The sequence below is a fragment of the Salvelinus alpinus genome, chromosome 5 (genome assembly GCF_045679555.1).
Source record: "Salvelinus alpinus chromosome 5, SLU_Salpinus.1, whole genome shotgun sequence".
Lineage (NCBI taxonomy): Eukaryota > Metazoa > Chordata > Actinopteri > Salmoniformes > Salmonidae > Salvelinus > Salvelinus alpinus.
The window spans coordinates 74,145,866-74,167,647 of NC_092090.1; the positions used below are offsets into that span (position 1 = coordinate 74,145,866).

Sequence of the window (21,782 nt, forward strand, 5' to 3'; positions counted from 1 at the left end):
CATTATTTTCAGAGTTGTTTTAATAGCATAGCTTGAATATTACAGTAGCCTAAGTATAAGAAAGGTTGACTTGGTCTTTTCTCTTGCCTTCCCCTTCATGCCAATAAACATAACATAAATGTGCTTTGTTAATTTATAAGGTAAACCGAATTATGGTCATGTACAGTTCATCTGAATGGAAATGTTAATTTGCTGTTTAAAGTGCGTTAACATGACAAACTCCGGGCCAGTGATTGCGCCCTGGCATTTGTTTAACCAAAGCTATTGTGAGATCTTCTCTCTTTGATTGAGCGTAGCTTAATTTCCTACATCTCCTTTTCTATCAATAACATAATATACTAACATAAAGGTGTTAATTCAGATAACATAATATACTAACATAAAGGCGTTTATTCAAATAACATAATATACTAACATAAAGGCGTTAATTCAAATAACATAATATACTAACATAAAGGCGTTTATTCAAATAACATAATATACTAACATAAAGGCGTTAATTCAAATAACATAATATACTAACATAAAGGCGTTTATTCAAATAACATAATATACTAACATAAAGGCGTTTATTCAAATAACATAATATACTAACATAAAGGCGTTTATTCATTCAGATTTGTATGTGCTCTATAAAAAATAAATAGATTGATCTCAAATAAAAAGCAAAAATGGCCATAGACCATTTAAAATACAATGAAGCAAGTAACACACCTGGCATAGACTCGAATACACTTTAGTTGGGGAGAACGGTGCTCTTTCAATACACTAACGTTACTCTCTCGTTCATCCACATCTTGGACCACCTTAAAAGATGGATCCTCCCTCTGCACTGGCACTCCGCAGCCTCCGATTGGCTAGGACCTCATGGATGGAATTGGTTGCGGAATGCAAAACTTGTTGCTGGTTCCCTGAACGCGTTGATCTCACACAGCGCCAAGCGCCGGACAAGAGTGTGATCTATCTGTGAATCGCTCCCAGCTGGAATAGACCAAACCAGAGTCAGGAGCAGAAGGATTGCGTTATATAGTGTGAGAGAGTGAGGGAAAGAGCCAATAGAGGTTCCGCGCCTTATGCGTGCTTGGAGGGCACATGACCAGGACCAGTTGGACCATGTTGTCAAGCCGCGGGTAGTGCGTGTCGGAAGCTCGGGGACACGGTGGCGCAAAAGCGACTTTCCTGATAGCCTCATGACTGGGCTGGATTTTCCCTCCGGACTTTGTCGCAGACTTGAAATTGTAGAATTGTTAATGGTGCAGTTATAAGACATTTCACCCAGAACTGTGGGAAATTGTTTATTTTGATTTTACAACAACGACCAATTAGAATTGTACTTGTGCAGGTTGCCGGTTGCCGGTGGATTTCTCAAGAAAGGGATCTTGAAAGGACACTCCAAACTGTGCGTCCTAGGACATTTGACAACAGCTGGAGTAATCAAGTTGACGAAGAAAATTGTTATGTGTTTATTTAAATGTTTATAAGCCTTGTGATCTCTGTCATAAATTAGATAACGGGTTTGATCAAGTTTACAAAGAAGAAATGTGCTCAGAAACTTTGGAATATGATATTATATCGAAGTCACATTGCAAGTGAAATATATTTTGTATTATTTGTAAACTAATGGAAACCAAACGCCTGTAGAAATACACGGGAACGAGCAAGGACAGACTGTTGTAGCCTATGTGCGTGCTTCGTTGGACAAACGTGTAGTGTTCTCTCCCTTTTATTTTCCTCGCAACACTTTAGGTGCAAATTGGATTTTGGAAAACACAATGAGTACTCATTGGGTGAGTGAATAGATTTAAGATCCACTGTCTAATTTTTAAATCAGAACTTTTTAAGATATCAAAATAGCCCATCTGGCCTATTGAGGCATTTCTCATCTCTTTTCGTTTTTGTCCTCTTTTTTTTGTGTGGAGACGAAGGAAAACTGAGGCTAAGATAGACTGCCTATGCCAGCTGAGCTGGCTGTCATGCGGGATTGATAGCAGGGAAGTATGTTTGGGCTGGAGCAGTTTGGTTCTCAGATTAATAGCAGAAACCCTGGCCAGTCAGAGAGAAACATAAACCAGCCAAGACTGAACATGAGCTCCCATTACAAAAGCCCTGGCTTTCATGCAGGAGGCCCGCCTGGTGCCGTGGAGCCGGGCATGGGCCCTCTGAACGAGCCTCCGATGCTTGGGCTCAATATGAACATGAACGGTGAGCAGTATGGTGGCTTTCATCCCAGGGGCCACTCAGACATGCATGCTGGCAGTGGACTCCAGCAGCAACAGCAGCAGCAAGGACCCATGCATGGATTTTTTAACAACCAGCAACCTCATCAAGGCCATCCCCATGGCCACCAGTCTCACCCTCATCAACACCATCCTCATTTCAGTGGGAACTTTGGAGGCCCAGACCCAGCCTCATCCTGCCTGCATGGTGGCAGGCTGATGGGCTACAACAACAACGGCATGGGGCCCCAGCAGGGGTTTGGAGAGGGGTTTGACCCCCTTGCTGAGGGCCAGGCAGGGGACAGCTTCTCCCAGCAGCAGCAGCAGCAGCAACAGCAGCAAAGATCCAGTAACATGCCTGAGTTCCAGCACCACGGCCCCCCAAGCGGCAACCACGCTGTCCCTGCCCCCTGTCTACCCTTGGACCAGTCACCTAACCGGGCAGCATCCTTCCATGGTCTGCCCTCCTCCTCCTCTTCCTCCTCGGAGACCCATGGTCTGGAGCCTCGACGGATGCCCAATCAGGGTGCTGTGGAGGGATTAGAGTATAATTTCCCAAGCGAGCCCCCAACTGGACATTTTGACGTACCTGTATTTTCTCCATCAGAATCAGAGTCTCAGCTGCCCCACTTTGGGCCAGGAAGGCCGGTGGCCGGTGGCAGTTTCCCTGGAAACCCTGCCATGGCTCGGACACCGGGTATACAGGGCATCTCCAAAGGGCACCAGCAGCCACCCCCACAGCCCCAGCAGCCTCAGCCTCCCCCACAGCATGGAGTGTTTTTTGAGCGCTTTGGGAATGGCCGTAAGATGCCAGTGGGGATGGACCCGGGGGTCAGTGCCAGACACACTCTCATGCAGCAGCAGCAGCAGGCTGGTTTGATAGCACGACAGAACTCATGCCCCCCAGGCCTCCCCCGGCCTCCCCAGTCTGAGTCGGGCTCCACCAACACCAACATGCTGGATGGTGGCGTCATGATGCCTGGCCAACACAACCAGTTTGAGTATCCTATTCACAGACTGGAAAATAGGGGCCAGCACCCCTATGGGGACCCCATGTTTAATATGCAACAGCCGGCTCCCCCTCCTCCCGCCCAACAGCCTCCGAATCAGAGGCTGCAACACTTTGACAGTCCTTATATGAACATGGCAAAAAGGCCCAGATTTGAGTTCCCTAACGCACAGGGAGGAGAGAATTGTGGCACGTGGGGTAGTGGCATGCACAATGCGCAGGGCATGGAGAACCATCTCTCTCCCTCGGCCTACCCTGGCCTTCCTGGTGAGTTCACCCCACCTGTAACAGACGGTTTCCCCCCGGGTCCACTCCAGCATGCCGGGCCTGAGCAGCAGTCTCTGCAACAGCGGCAGAACGCGGCCATGATGATCAAGCAGATGGCCTCTCGGAACCAGCAGCAGAGGATGAGGCAGCCCAGCCTGCAGCAGCTAGGTCACCACGGCGACGTGCCTCCGGGCCCCATGGTTCATGGAGGCCCAGTGGGGAGCATGCCTCAGCCCAACTTTGACAGGGAGAATGGAGGCAGGATGCCGAACTTTGAGGGTCAGAACCCTCATATAACTCAGGAGAACTGGTTCCCCGGGTCCCACCCACCAGGAGAGATCATGTCACGGCGTATGGGGGGAACGGGCGGGGAGGCTGGGGCCCACGACATGGGGCTGCAGCAGAACGGAGCTGGTATGATGTTCAGGCCGGGCATGAATGGGATGGGCATGCAGGAGCCAATGAGGATACCTGGAGATGGGCATGTACAGGCCCTCCACTCCCCTCGCATGCACCCCCAGTTTGGCAACAACATGGGCAACCTCTCCCAAATGCAGTCCCCCGGAGCTGGAGTAGGACACCCCAACGCACCATCAGATAGGCGGCCAGCAGACTTCCCCGCCGGGCCTTCCATGGGAGCTCAACCAACATTTCCTTACGGAGGGACAAACCGTCAAGGGCCACCACATAGCAATCCCCAGGGGGTGAACACCTCACCAGGGAGCTACCCTGCTCCATCTGAGTTCCCCCCAGGCCAGCGGTCCTCTGTCAGTAAGCTTGGGGCACTCTCCCTGGGGAACTTTAGCAAAACCAGCACTAAAGACAATGTTTTCGGGCAGAGCTGCCTGGCGGCCCTTTCCACAGCCTGCCAGAACATGATAGCTAGTCTAGGGGCCCCCAACCTAAACGTAACATTCAACAAGAAGAACCAAAATGAGGGCAAGCGAAAACTGAGTCAGACGGAGCAGGACATTAATAGCAGCACAGCTAACGGGACTGGCAGTGCTGGTCCTGAGTATTTTCAGAGCGGCACTTCCCAGAACAGCCAGATGCCTGGCACTGGGAACAGCAACATAAAGCCTGCAGGTCAAAACCAGACGCTGCAGGGGGAAGCCAGTGCCCTCTCCCCAAATTACAACATGGACGCTACCCCATGCAGTGAGGGGAAAGCAGCAACAGGGAATGGGAGAGGGAGAGGGAGGAGAAAAAGGGACAGCGGGCATGTGAGCCCTGGGATCTTTTTTTCCTCTGACAGCGGAAACCCTGTTGTAAGTCCAGGCCAGCAACCCCCTTCAGCTGGCGTTGGGGAGAGGGGTGGGGGTACGCCCCATGAGAAACCCCTCCCGTCCCCCTCCTGGGGAAAGGGAGATGACCAGATGCTGGGGGACCAGGCAGACCTGATGTCTTCTCTGGACAGTGGCATTCAGAGTGTCACCAAATCTAACAGTAGCTCACCGCACGTGGACCTTCCTGACGATGTCAGCACCCACTACGTCAATGAGGATGAGGTGTCCTCTAGCTCAGATGCAGGAGGTGCTCCTGTCACCAAGCCCAACCGCAGTCCGCACATCACCGTCTCACCCAAGCTGCAGAGGGGGGAACATGGCCTGATGAATGGGCAGAAGCCCCTAGGCATGCAGGGCATCACCAATCACACTACCTCGACACCCGACAGCTATGGACTGAGTGCTGGTGGGGGCACGGTGGGCAACGGAGTCGGTCACCCAGGCACACCTGGGATGGAGCAGGTACGCACCCCATCCAGCACCTCTGGCCAGGACGAGATCCATCCTCTGGAGATACTGCAGGCCCAGATTCAGCTGCAGCGGCAGCAGTTCAGCATCTCAGAGGACCAGCCCCTGGCCATGAAGAATGGTAAAAAGAGTGGCGACTGTCCCTCACAGAATGAAGACAATGAGCTGGCGAGCTGCAGCCCGGATGCTGGGAAGGGCTCAATGGGCACTATTGACCTTGACACTCTGATGGCAGAGCAGCACGCCACCTGGTATGTGCCCAGCGACAAGGCCATGATGGATGGGCCAGATGATGACAAGGCCATGGCACCCTGGGAAAAAACTAAGAGCCAGAATAACAGCAAAGAAGGTAATTCAATATGCTCTATGATCATATTTGCCACATTGTTTTACTATCTGACTATTAGTGTCTTATTACTGTCCACACACACACAGTTTTATGGCAGTCAATCAACTTATCAGCACATAGTGTTGTTTTGCCTCAGATGAGTAAAAGATTATTTAAACTCTAGACTAAAATAAGTCACCAAGGACTTCCTTTGTGCTTGTAGCCTATGTCGGCAGTTATTTGGAAATCTGTTTCTGAGGATATGATTATCTCAAGTCAATATAATATTGTGGTGTGGACAATATCATTATATAGGAGGCTACAAGATTATATATGATAAGATTAGTATTTTAACTTGCATGAGTTGAATTGGAGACACGCAGGCTCTCTTCTTGCACTGCCGTCTTTGAGTATAGCCTAAGCACTGTAGACAGCGTGGAGGGTTGTTCGGTAACTTCGAGTCTTGTGGATTTTGAGAGGCAAAAATCTCAATGTTCTATGTTTCACATATTCTATTGAAAAATATAAATCAGGTATTTACTCGAATCGAGCTTTACATGTAGAAACATAAATAATTAATTTCTGACTTTTAATCGTTTTTACACAAGGGATAGGCTATTGGACCACAGGCTATTTAACGATTAGAAATTAAATACCTAGCACTAACCAGGAACATTTAAAAACATTGACTTGTACTTAGATTTGTTGTTCTAAGTCATCCTTAACGTATTATTTGGTGCTTGTAATGGATTCTTCTCTTGTAGAGGGACTTCAAAATAACAGCCCGAGAAAAGTAAACATTTCCTGTGGTTCTTTATCTGGGTTTTCAGAGTGAACAACTACAATGAGAAGATTAATAGTTTCTGAGGAGATGCGTATTAACCGCGGGGTTTCCCATTCACACATATCTGTTTGTTTTTGTTATTACTACGGGATAAAATACGTGATTGGAGACTGGATTGATTTTAGATTAGTCCATATTGAGAAGGGAAGCGTTGTCAAGTGCAATTAATATAAACGAGTATCTTAAGCTTTTATTTATCAACTTTGTGTTTCCTAAATATGATGTGTCCTCGAATGGAAAGATTTACATTGAAAATGGTAATAGTATTAGACAATGACAATAATACAACAGTAATAATAATAAGAGTAAGAATAATAATAAGAATGCAAGTATAATTCAGTTTTTGTAATTTGTTTAGAAGTTTGGGTTCTATTTTATTGCCAGACAGTTTTTCTGCCTGCATTGGTTTAGGAAAAAATGGGTTGGTCACGGTATACAAATGGTTCTTTCTGTAAATAATTGAAAAACAAATCTATTTAGTATCCTATACCACGACACTGTTGTATAATTTTAAGTGCTTGTTGAAATTGGTATAGCGTGATTAAAGACGCTGGCTGGCGCTTTACATTTTACGTCAGCGGTTTGAAAGCGGCTGTCAATCATCGTTTGACATTAAACAACACAAATCATTTTCTACTGTCTTTACATTACCGGTCATACCTAAGGCTTCTGGTTTGTTTTAGTTCATAAACAGGAAATTAAAGAAAATGTGTGAATTATGCTTATGGTTATTATTATTTCCCATTATTGTTTCCTATATTGTTTATATTGCGACTAGACTATAGCTACAACAAGCACATTCAATTTAATTCAGTGCTGAAGTGACTTTTTGTTGACTGCTCCACCAATCCATTAAACAAAGAACAAACGTAAGCCTACTTCATATTTATATTCAGGTTATTAATTCAATATTTCTGGTGCATGTCCTCTTTAAATCGTACGGTGGGATATGTTTCTGTGCAAATGTAATGTCCTCTTGTGTCTTGATGTATTTTGTTAGGCCACTTTTTGTATGGGACATTACAAAAGCTATAGATAAATAGAAATTGTAGTCAGTCAGTGCTGCAAAAGGCGGCGGGGCAGCAGTGAAACACGCATAATTAAATCGCCACGGCCAGAGACAAGCCACCAAAACGCCTTTTCTCACGTGAATAGGTAGCCCCCAGCGCATATTTATTCAATATCCCTTTGTTCTGGCTAACTGTGGGAGCAGAGAGGGGAGGGGGCTCCATGCACGGAATCTGTGATCAAGGCGCATTGTTTAGGAGACAGAGGTCAACCAGACCGGCCACATTCTCCCTCTGTCCATTTTTTTCAAGACCCATATGTCTAAGATAGGCGCACGTAGGCTATTCTACAGAAAATGCACAGCAACAGCGGCCACCTCGATTTTGTTAAAGTATTTATTCTCCCCGTCTCTCCTCACTATCTCCGCAAATGTTTCCCTCTCCAATTCCCCTCCCTGCAAGCACGAAACGCATGTCGCTTGGGCGAAATCGATAGCTAGTTAGCACAAATCATGGCTCTTGACAGTTTCTCATTTGAGTGCTGCAGACGGCAAAGATGAAAAAGGGTTAAGGTGTGTTGCTTGATTTTAAGATTGAATTGGATGTGTTTCAGAGACGCGCAAATATCTCTGCAGTCAAATGAAAGTATAAGTTTCAGATAAACACAAATAGCGCCTTATGGTTTTAGTGGCAAATGTGTATTAACCTAAATATTACACCTAGGCACAATCAAGGAACAGTTATGAAATTATTTGACATATTCTCTTGCAAAATGCTAAATCCCTGAATTCTAAAAGTCATTTTTTAAAGATTTCATGGAACTTTGAATTTGAGTTGTGTAGAAGTTAAATAAAAATATTGATGAATGTAGGCTTTTGTCTGTTTTTGCAAGTCATGGAGACTATTTAGCTTTGTTTCTGATGTCTTGTTGCAAGTCTACCAGCTGGTTAACAGGTGAACCCTAACATGGTCATTACCTGTGCCTGGATTCTGCCCTATTGCTAAGTTACAGTGAAAGTTTAACATAGTTATGTAGTTTTCTTTTTAAATTGTCTTGTTAGTTATCAAGGTTATCAGTATTCCTACTATTCACAAGATAAATTATAGTTAGCATGTAATAATAATAATAATAATAATGTTTTAACGCTAATGATAGCTGGTATACAATTTAGAAATAAAACAAATTGTATTTTTTTTTAAATCACAATTTGATCATGCTCCCTTTTTATTCCCGTATGATGTGGCTAATCAATTAAAACGTTTTAAGATCACACATTTTGATTGAATACACAGCACATTTTGCTAAGCAGCACGGTCTGATCATATGGATAATTTGTATTGAAGTAAAACATTTTCCACGCATTTTGATAATTTTTCCATGTCACCCTCGAAGTTGATCATATGACACCCTTTTAGGTGTTGTGCACCAGGGGTGTATCACATCAATTTAGTTTAATGTTGTGGCAACCCTCTCTCCTGGTATCTGTCCTCATGCCACTGTCCTATCCCCCATCACAGTGTCCTGAAGCTGGGGACGGGGTGGGGGTCTGCATAGGTCCTGACATCCTGGGAGCAGCTTTAAAGGCCCAATGCAGCCATTTTTAGATCAATATCAAATTATTTCTGGGTAATAATTAAGTACCTTACTGTAATAGATTTCCATTTAAATGGGCAAATATAGCTTTTTAGCTAAAAACGATTTCTCTAGCAATAATTTTACTAGCACTGTCTGGGAATGAGGAAACTGAAAACTAGCTGTTATTGGCAGAGAGGTTTGGAACTCCGATTGTTATTGGTCTATTAACCAATTTACTGCATGGTGATGTCACCATGGAAAGCCGAAACTCCCGCCCATGGAAACCTGCTGATTAAAAGGTCATTTGTAGATTGTATTTTCAATTATCAGGATTTTTTTTTTTACAGTGTTAGTTTCATCAGCTGTTGTATAATATCATATAAAACAAAGGAAAACCCTTTTTACTGCACTGGGCCTTTAATAGTGGGAGTCCTGAGTGATTGTGTTAATTGGGCGCTTTATAGGCCTCACTCTGTGTTTTTACAGGAAGTTGAGTTTAACTGCCCAATTGAGACAGGTGGGTTATGGGCCGGTGTTTATTTGGGGAGGGGGATGGTTGCAGTGACATTTGGCAATACGCCTCCTTGTGTCTAGCAGGGATACGGGTGGTAATGCCACTGGGAGGAAAGGACCTGTGGTGTTTGGGGCTCTGTGACTATAGGTGAGGTCTCAGCCAGTGCAGGAGTTGGAGATCACAGAACAGACTGTATTATCAGGTATAATGGTAATGGTGCCAGTGGATGTATAGGTGATGTTTTCAAGCCAGAGCTTGGTGCCACAAGTGCCTCATAGGAATATGGAATTTGATAATGCAATTAATGCATTGTACAGGTCATTCTATAGTAGCTTCTATGGGATAATTAAGCATTAAGGCCCGAGGAGGTGTGGTATATGGCCAATATACCACGTCTAAGGGCTGTTCTCCCGCACGACGCAACGCAGAGTGCCTGGACACAGCCCTTAGCCCTGGTGTTTCTTCTGCTCTAATTACGTTGGTAACCAGTTTATAATAGCAACAAGGCGTCTCGGGGGTTTGTGGAATATGGCCAATATATCATGGCTAAGGGCTGTATCCAGGCACTCTGCGTTGCGTCGTGCAGAAGAACAGCCCTTAGACGTGGTATATTGGCCATATATCACACCTCCTCGTGCATTATTGCTTAATTACGATACTGTTAAAGAACAAAATGAACAAAAATGTGATTGTTGTATTTTATGTGTTGATGTCTGTTCACACAGTGTGTCTCAGCTTTTCCTGTATGAGGTCCCACTGTGGTTATTTAGAAAGTGATATGTTCTGCAGTAACGGCTCCAATTGGACCCATCCATAACGTATCCGATCTGTGTGATACCAAGCAGCCAAAGCTAGTCACTAAGACACAGTAATGTCTGCTGTAGGCATGGGGCCTTTAGACCCTGCTTTAACTAAAGATGCCCGTTGTCCGTGAAGTGAAGGAACTTGGCTGCGTTTTCACCAAAGTGATGAGTGAATACATTTCCCCCTCTTCTTTTTCATCTGTCTTTTTCCCTCACCCTCTCTCCCTCTCTGCTCCTTATATCATAGCCAGGACCTGACGGTTTGTTTTGAAAGACATGCACACTCTTGATAACAGGCAACTTGTCGCCCTAGGAAATGATTCAGTTGGTTTTATTTTTAGAGTTTTTGCTTCAGTTTTGACCACACAGTGAAAGTTGTGTTGGTTTTGTTATTTACGGTGTGTTATCACTTTGTACATACAGTGTGAGGATCTCTCCTCTTAATGAACATGGTCTCCCATGAAACACAGTCACTTTTCTAGTGGTGGTTGAGGATGCTACAGCTTGCTGTTGGCAGGTAGGAGAGCAGTGGGTAGAGAGTGGACTTGTCATGCTTAGACACCCTGATTAGGGGTGTCTAAGCATGAAAAAAAACAGGAGTATTGACATGCCACCTAAAGCGACCTGGGAAGAAAGTGGAATATTCCTAAAAGACTACCCCACTTTCCCATCTCTGTTGGTCTATTGACATTTCACTCTGTGGACAACTCACAAATCACATGACTCATTTTTATTTCCTGTATTTCCTTTCTTAAAGATGGGATTTCTTAAAGATGTGATTGACATTTGGTTGAATGAAGAGAAAACAGCTTGGGGAGGTCCGTGTTCCAAATTCATCATTACAAGGTGTTCCGTATTGACTTCCTCAACAACACACGGCCAGACAGTGTAGCACTGCCTGCACTTTCTCATACTGCAGTAATAATAATAGTTATCATAATCACATAAATTAGTCCTGGTAATATTGTTGCCAAAAGTGCCAATTCATCCCGTGGAACTCCTGTCAGTTGACATGGTTATTGACAGATAATGAAGAAAAATGAGGTGTTAGACTTTCTTATGTGAGGATCATATTATAGTTAGCTGTAAATATCGTGAAAGTGAAGACTTTGAGAAATGTAAAGTTGGATCTTTCTACCTTTTTTTGGAATATGTGTTTATTCTTCCTCTTGTCTCTTTGCAAAGTCAATTCTGTCTTCCTTTGTGGATCAATCCCTAGGGGGTGAAAGAATATCACACAATTCCTACACTATCAGCAAGAATCAGAGGGCATTAGGACTGCTTTTACCATGTAAGTGTGTGTGTGTGTTTGTGTGAGTGTGTGTATGTGAGAGAGATGAAAATATGGAAAGTTAACAGAGTGGGTTTTTCAGCTGTAAACATCATGTTTGATTTATGCAGACTTGGTCACAGGCTTGTGGTTTCAGACCTTTGCTCAGTTGTCTTGTATGTTGGAATAAACTATTTTCTCAGGTGTCTTGTATGCTGGAATAAACTATTTTCTCAGGTGTCTTGTATGCTGGAATAAACTATTTTCTCAGGTGTCTTGTATGCTGGAATAAACTCTTGTGCTGGTTCTCACACTACTCTCAGCTCCAGCTCTGAGAATTCATCACGGTATGGTTAAAGTATCTGACTAGTTATGTCAGGGTTCACCGCAACTTATTTTAGCTCCACGTCAGTTTGGCCGGCTTGCAGTCCGTTTGGTCTGATTGAAGGACAACCCTTACTAGGTTGTAGTAATCCACAGTTTAACCCAATAGATTTGTAGTAATCACTACTGATGGCATGCGATGAAAACAAAACCATTGCAATTTTTCCAGGAGCTGCTAGCTCTTATAATACTGGTCCATCTGAGTGTCAGGCAAGCGCAGGAGCAGCATAGTTTAGCTGTGTGGTCTTCTGTCTTACAGATACTGCAGCTCAGAACAATACTTTTCATCGTTTCTGCCTGTACTTTGGAGTGTGTAAAATCTAGTTTGAATATTTTGTTTCTAGATCATTGTGTGTATGTGTGTGTCCACTGTATGCTGAGGCCTTTGCTTCGCAAGACATTTACAACCAGTGACAGTCAAAGGAGCTGTGTTAAAAAACATCTTTCTTACTGGTGTAGAGAGAAAAGTATAAACAAAGGTGTCAGGCCTTTTGCTCTTCAAAATAGCAGCTCATCCGGTATTTTGTTTTCCCTGGGGAAGAGCACTGAAATGAACTCAAACTTGTCTCAGCGTGCGTGTGGTGAATATTCCCCTTGGATAGCGCGTGGAATGGAGGGATATGTGTGTGTCAGTTTATGTGTGTTAGTGTGTGTGTCTGTGTTTGTGTGTATCAGTGTGTGCGTGTTAGTGTCTGTGTCAGTGTGTGTATGTTAGTGTGTGTGTGTCAGTCTGTGTGTGTGTGTCAGTGTGTGTGTGTGTGTGTGTGTTTGTGTGTGTGTGTGTGTGTCAGTGTGTGTGTGTATGTGTGTGTCAGTGTGTGTGGAGGTGTTGTCATGCCTCCAGCAGCAGTTGTGCTATTTGGCATACAGGTAGTCGTCAGGCGTCTTTAATTTGTATTGACAAATTGACAAATGAGTTATGACACCAGAGCTATTTCTCCTGGGAGAGAGGAGGAGAGACTGATGGAGTGATAGCAAAAGCGAGCAAGATGGAAAGAAGTTTCCGTTTTTTCTGGGAACATCTGAGGTTTCACTCTCGAGGCAAGCAGGATGTCAATGGCTGTCATTTGCATAATTTCTAAAGCGAGAAAGAGAGAAAATAAATATTTCCTTTTCTACCCAGTTCCATTCTCTGGACTCTTTATATTTTTCAGGTCAGTTTAGACATTCAGATGTTAGAAACAATAGTTTGGAGTCTGGCTTTGAGGTCCAGAGCTGAGTTTGAGGGCACTATGGCTTAATACTGTCATTATACCACACAGAACTATACTTTTTAACCAGGGGTGGGGGTGGGGGTGGAAAGGGTACTCAATTGTCATACTTGAGTAAAAGTAAAGATACACTACATGACCAAAATTATGTGGACACCTGCTCATCAAACATCTCATTCCAAAACCATGGGCATTACTATGGAGTTGGTCCACCCTTTGCTGCTATAACAGCCTCAACTCTTCTGGGAAGGCTTTCCACTAGATGTTGGAACATTTTAGTGGGAACTTGCTTCCATTCAACCACAAGAGCATTAGTGAGGTTGGGCACTGATGTTGGGCAATTAGGCCTGGCTCGCAGTCGACATTCCAATTCATCCCAAAGGTGTTCGAGGGGGTTGAGGTCAGGGCTCTGTGCAGGCCAGTCAAGTTCTTCCACACCAATCTCGACAAACCATTTCTGTATGGATCTCGCTTTTTACACGGGGGCATTGTCATGCTGAAACAGGAAAGGGCCTTCCCCAAACTGTTGCCACAAAGTTGGAAGCACAGAATCGTCTAGAATGTCATTGTATGCTATAGCGTTAAAATTTCCCTTCATTGGAACTAAGGGGCCTAGCCTGAAGCATGAAAAACAGCCCCAGACCATTATTCCTCCTCCACCAATCTTTACAGTTGGTACTATGCATTCTACTGGCATCCGCCAAACCTAGATTCGTCCGTCGCACTGCCAGATGGTGAAGCATGATTCATCACTCCAGAGAACACGTTTCCCCCTGCTCCAGAGTCCAATGGCGGTGAGCTTTACACCACTCCAGCCGACGCTTGGCATTGTGCATGCTGATCTCAGGCTTGTGTGCGGCTGCTCGGCCATGGAAACCCATTTCATGAAGCTCCCGACGAACTGTTCTTGTGCTGACGTCATTTCCAGAGGCAATTTGGAACTCGATAGGGAGTGTTGCAACTGAGGACTGACGATTTTTACGCGCCTCAACACTCGGCGGTCCCGTTCTGTGAGTAAATGCTATACATCAAATTTCTTATTTTAAGCAAACCAAGCGGCAAAATTTGCGAAAGCAGTATTTGTGTTTAGTGAGTCCACCAGATAAGAGACAGTAGGGATGACAACGTGCTATATGAATTGGACCATTTTGCTGTCCTGCCTGAGTATTCGAAATGTAACCAGTACTTTTGCGTGTCAGGGAAAATGTACATACTATTCTCTTTAGGAATGTAGTGGAATAAAAGTAAGAGTTATCAAAAATATAGTATAAATATAGTATAGATACCCCCAAAAAACTGCGTACGTAGTACTTTACTTAGTATTTTTACTTAGTTAGTTTACACCACTGCTTTTACCTCGATAATTATAGACATTTTGATTGCACTCTTTTAAGGTTTGTTGCTTAGTTGAAAATTGAAAAAATAGTACATTTGACATCTTTTTTTGTGCAACTGGTGCTTATGATTTTGAAGATCATATGATGTTAATTTCTAAGTAAATATCATTATTTTCTTCAATCAAGGGTAAATGTATTTCTTTTTTCAAAGGACAATTATTATTTCAGTCAATTATAATCAGTCATTTGATTTCAAGTTGTAAACAATTTCTATCACACGAAAAGAAAGATATGTGAAAAGAAAATGTAACTTTCTGTAAATTGGCAACCTAACTTCTTCAACTGAGGACTATCTTGAAATATAGATTGCATGTTAAGTGTCGTGGGGCTGAGCAGGTCAGCCTCGATAACCCCCCCCCCCCTCCCAGCCCCTCCCTAACAGATGCTCATAATCCCTAAATTCCCACTGTTGTCATGAGTGGTTGGGGTTTCCAAATGGGCCAAATATACATAAACAGAGTGTGTAGTAACAGGCTGAAACAAAATAGAGAGCGAGACGTAGATCAATATGTCACCTACTTGGATGACATGGATGACAGGTCCTGGACATGGTTTTGATTTATGCAGGAGGTACTAAATCACATCCCGTGTTCCCATTTGTGTCTAGTTTCCTAAGCGCGTCTTGCGGCCTGAGGGGGAGTTGTGTGTGTACTAGAGAAGGGCTGAGGAGGAGAGACCGAGCCAAGGCCTGCCTGCCTGGGCAAGTTTTTGTCCTTCTTGTTGCCAGGGAACAGAGAGGAAATTCAATCCAAAATAACCCCTGTGCCCTCGCATGTGAAATGTACCCGCTCCTCTCCATATCCTCCCTACTCTGAGGGAAAGGTCACCATGTGGTGGTGGGGGGGGGGGGGGGGGGTTGTAGAAGGCCTCCCATGCCATACTCCCCCACCCCAATCACCAACCCCCAGGCCACCATCAGGTACCTGGGGTTGTCCTCTTATTTCTCAAACAGGGATTCCTGTAGACACTCACACACCTAGTTGGAAGCAGAGAACATAGGACTAATTATTTGGTGTTTTTTGTCATTCTGACTTTAAGCGGTCACATAACAGTCTCATTGTCATTGCTCAGCTGGGCGATCTGCTTAGCGCAGTAGCTGGTACCTGAGGTTCCGGAGCACAGGTCCTGCTCTTAGGCACTGTAAACCTTCAAGAAAAGTGTTAAAAGACCTAAACGACCAAACTAAGCCTTGTTGTAGTGGAAATTAGGCATTTCTTTTTTTACCATCACTCCTCACATCGTCGAAAACCAGACGTTGTATCTATGCATTGTGATGTGTGCATTGTGCTCCCGGACATAGAATGTTCTCTCATGGCTTTAGTGTTAGTTGTTATGCTAAAGGAATCTGACTTGAATTCACTCACTGTCATAGGAGCAGAGGCCTCTGGGTGTTTTTGTCAGAGAGTGCAGAGGCTCATTGGGCTGGTTTATGTTCAGTGAGGATGGGGTCGAGCCCTGGGGAGCAAGGGGTTAAACGTGAAGTGTCGTCATGGAAGTATAGTTTGGGATAGAAAGGGCAGAGGGCTACCGCATGGGACGGCCGGAACTCTTCGACTCCGAAAGCGAGGCCAGTGAACGCCAAGGCACACACACACACACACACACACACACACACACACACACACACACACACACACACACACACACACACACACACACACACACACACACACACACACACACACACACACACACACACACACACACACACACACACAGTGTATTATTGTATTTACTTCATTGCACCCTACACAAAGACTGGCACATAATACATATTTAGCTATCATAATACTTAATTTACAAATGCATTTAATTCGTTCAATAAGGAAACTTCCCAGTGTTGTTTACAGACGTGGAGAACTGCTGGTATGACATGTGTGCTAGTGTCAGGTCGTCAGTGCTGCGAAACATTGGTGTCAGCCAGACAGAGAAACAGAAACTGAGCAGTGTGCTTTGCTGTGCATGTTCTCTTCATGACACTAGTGGAAAGCATTGTTGTGTAAATCATCACTAGCTGTGTCTGTGTGTCAGTGAGACGGCTCTACAAGCCTACGTGGAGGAGTCCCACTGTAAATCACACAGAATTACATCACTTTTAGAAACAGGCGAGAAATAGAGGTGTATCATATAAAACTGAGCATTTAAATTGCCATGGTAATCTTGTCTGATGTTGTAATATGGTTAGGGATGTAACTGTAGTTGCGGTTCAGCTTAGTTGGTTGTGGTATTATTGTTTCCTTCTTTATTAGGTATTCCCCCGTGTGTTGAAGCTAAACACTCATTCTCTGAGATGAATAGCCTATCATTGAGCTATTACTGTGGATATGAACAGTATGCTGCTTGGCAATATAATGTGAGTCGTTGAACAGCCTTAACAAGATACCTGTAAGTTTTTTTTATTGAAAACAAGATTCCACAGCTTGTAAAATGTCACAGTGATTTGGGATTTAGATCTGTGTGATGTAAAATTTCACACCGCTGTTTCCACTTTTGAAAAAGTACGCTGCCATGGATAATGCTTAATATATAAGTGTAGCGTGTCGATTTTCTACCAAAATCCCATCTCTCTCGGCTCCCAGGGTATTAACTAGAAATATCCACAGACACTCTAATACCATTTGTATTGTAATACTACGGGCTGGTCAATTACCTGGCTTACTCCTGAACTAGAGAGCTTTATATTTTATCAATAAACATTATAAAGAGCACTATTTTTCTGCTTTTAATAACACCATTTGAGAGGCACAGTGTTTTGATTATAAAAACATATATTTTTAAAGTAGTAAACTGGTGGACAATCACTACATGGTAAATTATTCTTTATGTGAAATAGATGGTAATCACTGGTAATGCGGATGTTTTTATTTTGATAAATGTCAGTAACATTGTCACGTGAGCTCACATCTGAGCATGGCTCTGGGACAGTGGGAGTGGATGACAGTGTGTGTGTGTGTGTGTGTGTGTGTGTGTGTGTGTGTGTGTGTGTGTGTGTGTGTGTGTGTGTGTGTGTGTGTGTGTGTGTGTGTGTGTGTGTGTGTGTGTGTGTGTGTGTGTGTGTGTGTGTGTGTGTGTGTGTGTATTGAGTATGTGTATTGAGTATGTGTAAGCTGTGCGCTTACTTTGATGTTTACAGTCCTTGTCCTTGCATGTATGAGGCTGGGGGCCATGTCTGTCTGTTTTGGGACCACGCAGACTGTGTGTGTGTGTGTGTGTGTGTGTGTGTGTGTGTGGAGCGACAGCTGAGAGGTGGTGTGGATATGGCAGTGGTGGTGGTTGGCGGTGTGTTTTGTGGTTGTGTTGTCAGATTTCTGTGTATCAGCAAAGAGCCAGGGGAATGCTTGGATGCCTATCCGGGCCGGTGCGGACCCTGCTGTACCCAGCTACCATGGGCTGTCGGCGGGGGCTGGGGGGGGTGTCGATGATAGGAGGAAGCACAGGGAGGAGGAGTTGTGGTCCAGGCTCACCCAGTGTGGTTGTCGTCCGTTCAGTGGTGTATGGCAGGGCCCTCTGGCAAACGCTGGCCCTTGCCACAATCACCACTAATCCCCATACCTCCCTCTCCCCACTGCCTTCCTCTCTCCCCCACAGTCGCTCCACTCAGTCTCCGGAGTCCCTGGTTGATTTGTGGGGAGGAGGAGGGAGAGAGATGCGGGAGCTTGGCTGCCTGACCTTTTACCAAATCCCTCCGCTTTTCCATTCCAGTGGTCACGGCCCAGACAGGCTGGGGGGCAAGGCTGCCTCACTGCCTCCCTGCCTTCCCGGCCCTAGCCTGTCCACCCTTTCTCCTTCCCTGTCCTCTTTGCCACTCTGTCCTGCCCTGGCCTTGCTTCTCAGGCTGTGTGTTGTTAACATTACGTCATAGCTGCTCCGGGGAAGCAAAGTGAGGGAGAAATATATACAGAGAGCGAGAGAAACAAAAAAGTAATTTGGAAGAGAGAGAAGAGAGAGTGACACAGAGAGGTCATATTTCTTCTCTTCTCTCTCTCCTTCCGTTCTGTCTTTGTTGAACAGTGAGGTGGGCTGATCTGTGGAGTAGTGGTGGTGTGATGTTCAGGCACTGTGCCCAGAGCAGAGTGTGTATCATAGTCTCTCCCGTCTCTGGCGCCTGAACCTCAGCATGTCTGAGCTGTTTAGAGCCTGTCTGTCTCTACAGCTACGCTCCCACTCAAAGGCCTCAGACAAACGTCTTTGTCGTTGCAGTAGTAACATAACAGGGGTGTCTGAGGAACACAGCAGAACAGTGTTTTGAGTGCTAAGGACAGATGGGAATAACCTGATAGATTTTTACAGCAGGTATCCCACCATGTTCACACACTCTTTATTTAATGCTCAGAGCGTGCTTGGAGGCAGACCCTAAACAAATGATGCAATGTTGCAGTCACCAATAGGGCTTTCTGAAACCAGTGAGAGTAAAAGTCTGACTACCTACACTCTCTTCCTTTTTCTTCTTCTCCGTCTCTCCTCTCGCCTCTCTCTCTCTCAGTATGCTGTGGGTCTATATCATGGCAGATGACACGTGACGCCATGCTTTTAAGTATAGTTTAGCCTAGCACATTCTGTCCTCGTCAATTTTGCTCTCACTCATTAGTTCTTATACGACACAAGCGATTTGACGTGGAGAATGGGTTATACATCTCTACAGTCAGCGTTCCCCATGTTCCTCTAGAATCGCACGGGTGATTTTTATACGACCTTGGATAAACCTATGTATGGATTTTCCGTAAGCTTGGTGCGGCCATTTAATGTGGGCTTTGACACGATGGTGACGTGGGGTCGATACCGCAGCAGGGTCATTATACCAGTAAATTGGGTCAAGTAGGGTTAGAGGTCAGCCCTCTGACCTCACGACCAGAGGTAACTGAGGAGCGCTCCCCATTTGCACAGAGGACCAGGACTACATTTGTGTGTGTGTGTTTGTGTGGTTACCACAGGCAAGGAGAAGGTGGGGCATGGGTTTAGAGCAGTGTCCTTTTCCAGCCAGCAGTATGGAGAGTGGGAAAGGGGGGGAGTTGTTAAGGTAATTTTACTGGACAGATTTTGAGTGGGATGTGACAATTATTATTTAATTTATAAAGGGGCTTTTATGATTAATTCTAATGTGATCTACATATTAACCAAGTATGTTTATTTTGGTTGTTGATGCTAAATCTGTGTTCCTCAGTGCTGGCCCACTCACTAACCCTCTCCTCTCTCTGTGTTTGTTTCTCCTGTGCAGAGTCGGAGCTGTCTCAGAGTAAGGCTGGAGTAGGGGTGGGGGCCCAGGGGCCCGGAGGGGGCAATGGGGGGAGCCACCTGCAGTGCCTGTCCGTCCACTGCACAGATGAGCTCGGGGACAGTAAGGGCCGAGGGGGGACCGTCTCCTCCTGGCGCTCCCTGCACTCCGACATCTCCAACCGCTTTGGGACCTTTGTGGCGGCCCTGACCTGAACACAACCAGGCCAGGCCAAGAGATGGAGGGAACATCGGATGAAGAGAGAGGGAGAGGGAGAGTCAGAGTCAGTGGCAGATGACAACTATGAAGACAGCAATGATGATGACGACATAAAGGTGTTGATGATGAGGCTACTGCATCGGCTCTCGCCTGTTCAGGGAGAGAAAGACATATACACACCCATACACACTCGTACACACACATCAATACATACACACTCATGCTCGCATACACACTCACACACAAACACACTCTTGGACACACACACATACACACTCACTCATGCATCGCTGGACTATACAGCTTGGGCTCTAGTCAGTGGTGACCACATCTGGAAAACCACAAATCAATCTATTTTTATTTTATTTTATTTTTAAGAAAAAAGGAGAAATGTCAATGGAGGAAAAGAAAAAACTAAAACTGAAGAAACAATAAGACAAAATGACCTTGGCTGTATTGGAATATCAGTGTTGAATCTCTGTTTGGTTATATTCTCTAGATATGAAAATAGCCTCATAATATTTGGGACCTTTGTGATCATCCTCACCACTAGAGCTGTCCCCTGTACCTTTACCCTCTAGCCATGGTTCTCTCTGCGGCCTGGAGATGGTACTACCCACTATGCCTGCCCCAGACTAGCGTATAGATCACTGAGCCCAGGCCTCGGTCTGGCAGAGCCACCCTGACCCATACTGACCCGTTGAGGGACTTTGGTGGTCTTTGTCAGCCAGAGTATGGAGGATGTGTGAACCAGCCCTTCCCCCCTCCCATGGCTCTCAGGGGTATAGAGGGAGGAGAGCAGCCCTGTCACCAGGACCTCTCCCCTCCAACCAAACCTCAGGCCTGGGAAGCCCATTGTCAGCCAGAGACACAGGAACCTGATGAGATTTTGGCCCTTTGAGACACCGTACCTCACAGCCTCAGCAGGCTACCCTCCTCAAATGAAATCAAGATCCTGGTTCAATAGATCTGACCTGAACCCTGAAGCAGGGGGAGGGAGGGAGATGGAGAGATACATTGTTTGTTTTTGGGGTTGGAAAAGGTATCAGCAAAAGGGATTTCTTTATACATATTCCTCTCGTTCACTTCCTTCCTCTTCTATTGAGCTTGGGCTCCAACACAGGTATACAATACAGCCAATGGAAATAGTAGGGGATGTCAAAGAACAATTTAATAAGGGAAATTTAAAAAAAAATATTGGTATTGCACATGTAAAATAAGAGAACATTTGCTGTGTGTTAGGCAATCTTGTAATCTTTAAATAAAGCTTCTGTTGGATTTGAATTTCTGAAACAATAGATGGAGGACTGTGACGGCAACGTGCGAACTGAGTTTCTTTTCTGTTTTCTTTTTTTAATAATATGTAAAGTGCAGTCGTCTGTTTTTCTGCATATTGTATATATCTGTATATGTTTTATTGAGTAACTAAATAACAATAAATATGACGTTAATGGTGAATTTGATGATTGCTTGTTTTTATTAACGTTGTGCGGAGGGGTTGGGTTCAATGCGATAGACACATTTCGTTTGAATGCGTTCAGTTGTGCAGCTGACTAGGTATCACCTTCCCCTTATATTTATCAGTCATAATAATAAAGTCACAATTTATGACTTAAAATCATTTAATAATGGAAATATCGCTCTACTCAAAAGATATCTCATACACTGTATTACACAGGGATATTCATTGTGACAAGTTTGTTTCGGGAGGACTAATATAGCAGCAGAAAACAACAACAAAGTAAACTGGCAGAAAGATATGAAATAGTAT

General features: G+C 44.7%; 1 protein-coding gene across 3 annotated transcripts; it reads left to right on the top strand.

Annotated features, from left to right (window-relative positions):
• The first annotated feature begins 341 nt into the window (after positions 1 to 341).
• LOC139576765 (transcriptional activator MN1-like) lies at positions 342 to 21,469 on the top strand. Of its 3 annotated transcripts, none has more exons than XR_011675168.1 (3): positions 342 to 5,595; positions 11,076 to 11,609; positions 19,796 to 19,884. XR_011675168.1 is itself a non-coding variant. In XM_071403201.1 (3 exons), exons 2-3 carry the CDS (start codon positions 1,998 to 2,000, stop codon positions 20,005 to 20,007), a joined length of 3,810 nt encoding a protein of 1,269 aa, XP_071259302.1. In that variant the 5' UTR covers positions 342 to 1,787; positions 1,920 to 1,997; the 3' UTR covers positions 20,008 to 21,469. The 3 variants fall into 3 exon arrangements, 2 of the variants coding, with proteins under 2 accessions (XP_071259302.1, XP_071259300.1); XM_071403201.1 differs by lacking the exon at positions 11,076 to 11,609 and having other exon boundaries at positions 342 to 1,787; positions 1,920 to 5,595; positions 19,796 to 21,469; XM_071403199.1 differs by lacking the exon at positions 11,076 to 11,609 and having other exon boundaries at positions 19,796 to 21,469.
• The last annotated feature ends 313 nt before the right edge of the window (positions 21,470 to 21,782 follow it).

Excerpts from the sequence above, each read along its gene's own strand:
- LOC139576765 (XM_071403199.1), top strand. The coding sequence starts at position 1,998 with ATGTTTGGGCTGGAGCAGTTTGGTTCTCAGATTAATAGCAGAAACCCT. Across the intron at positions 5,596-19,795 it reads CCAGAATAACAGCAAAGAAG|AGTCGGAGCTGTCTCAGAGT; the intron begins GTAATTCAATAT and ends TCTCCTGTGCAG.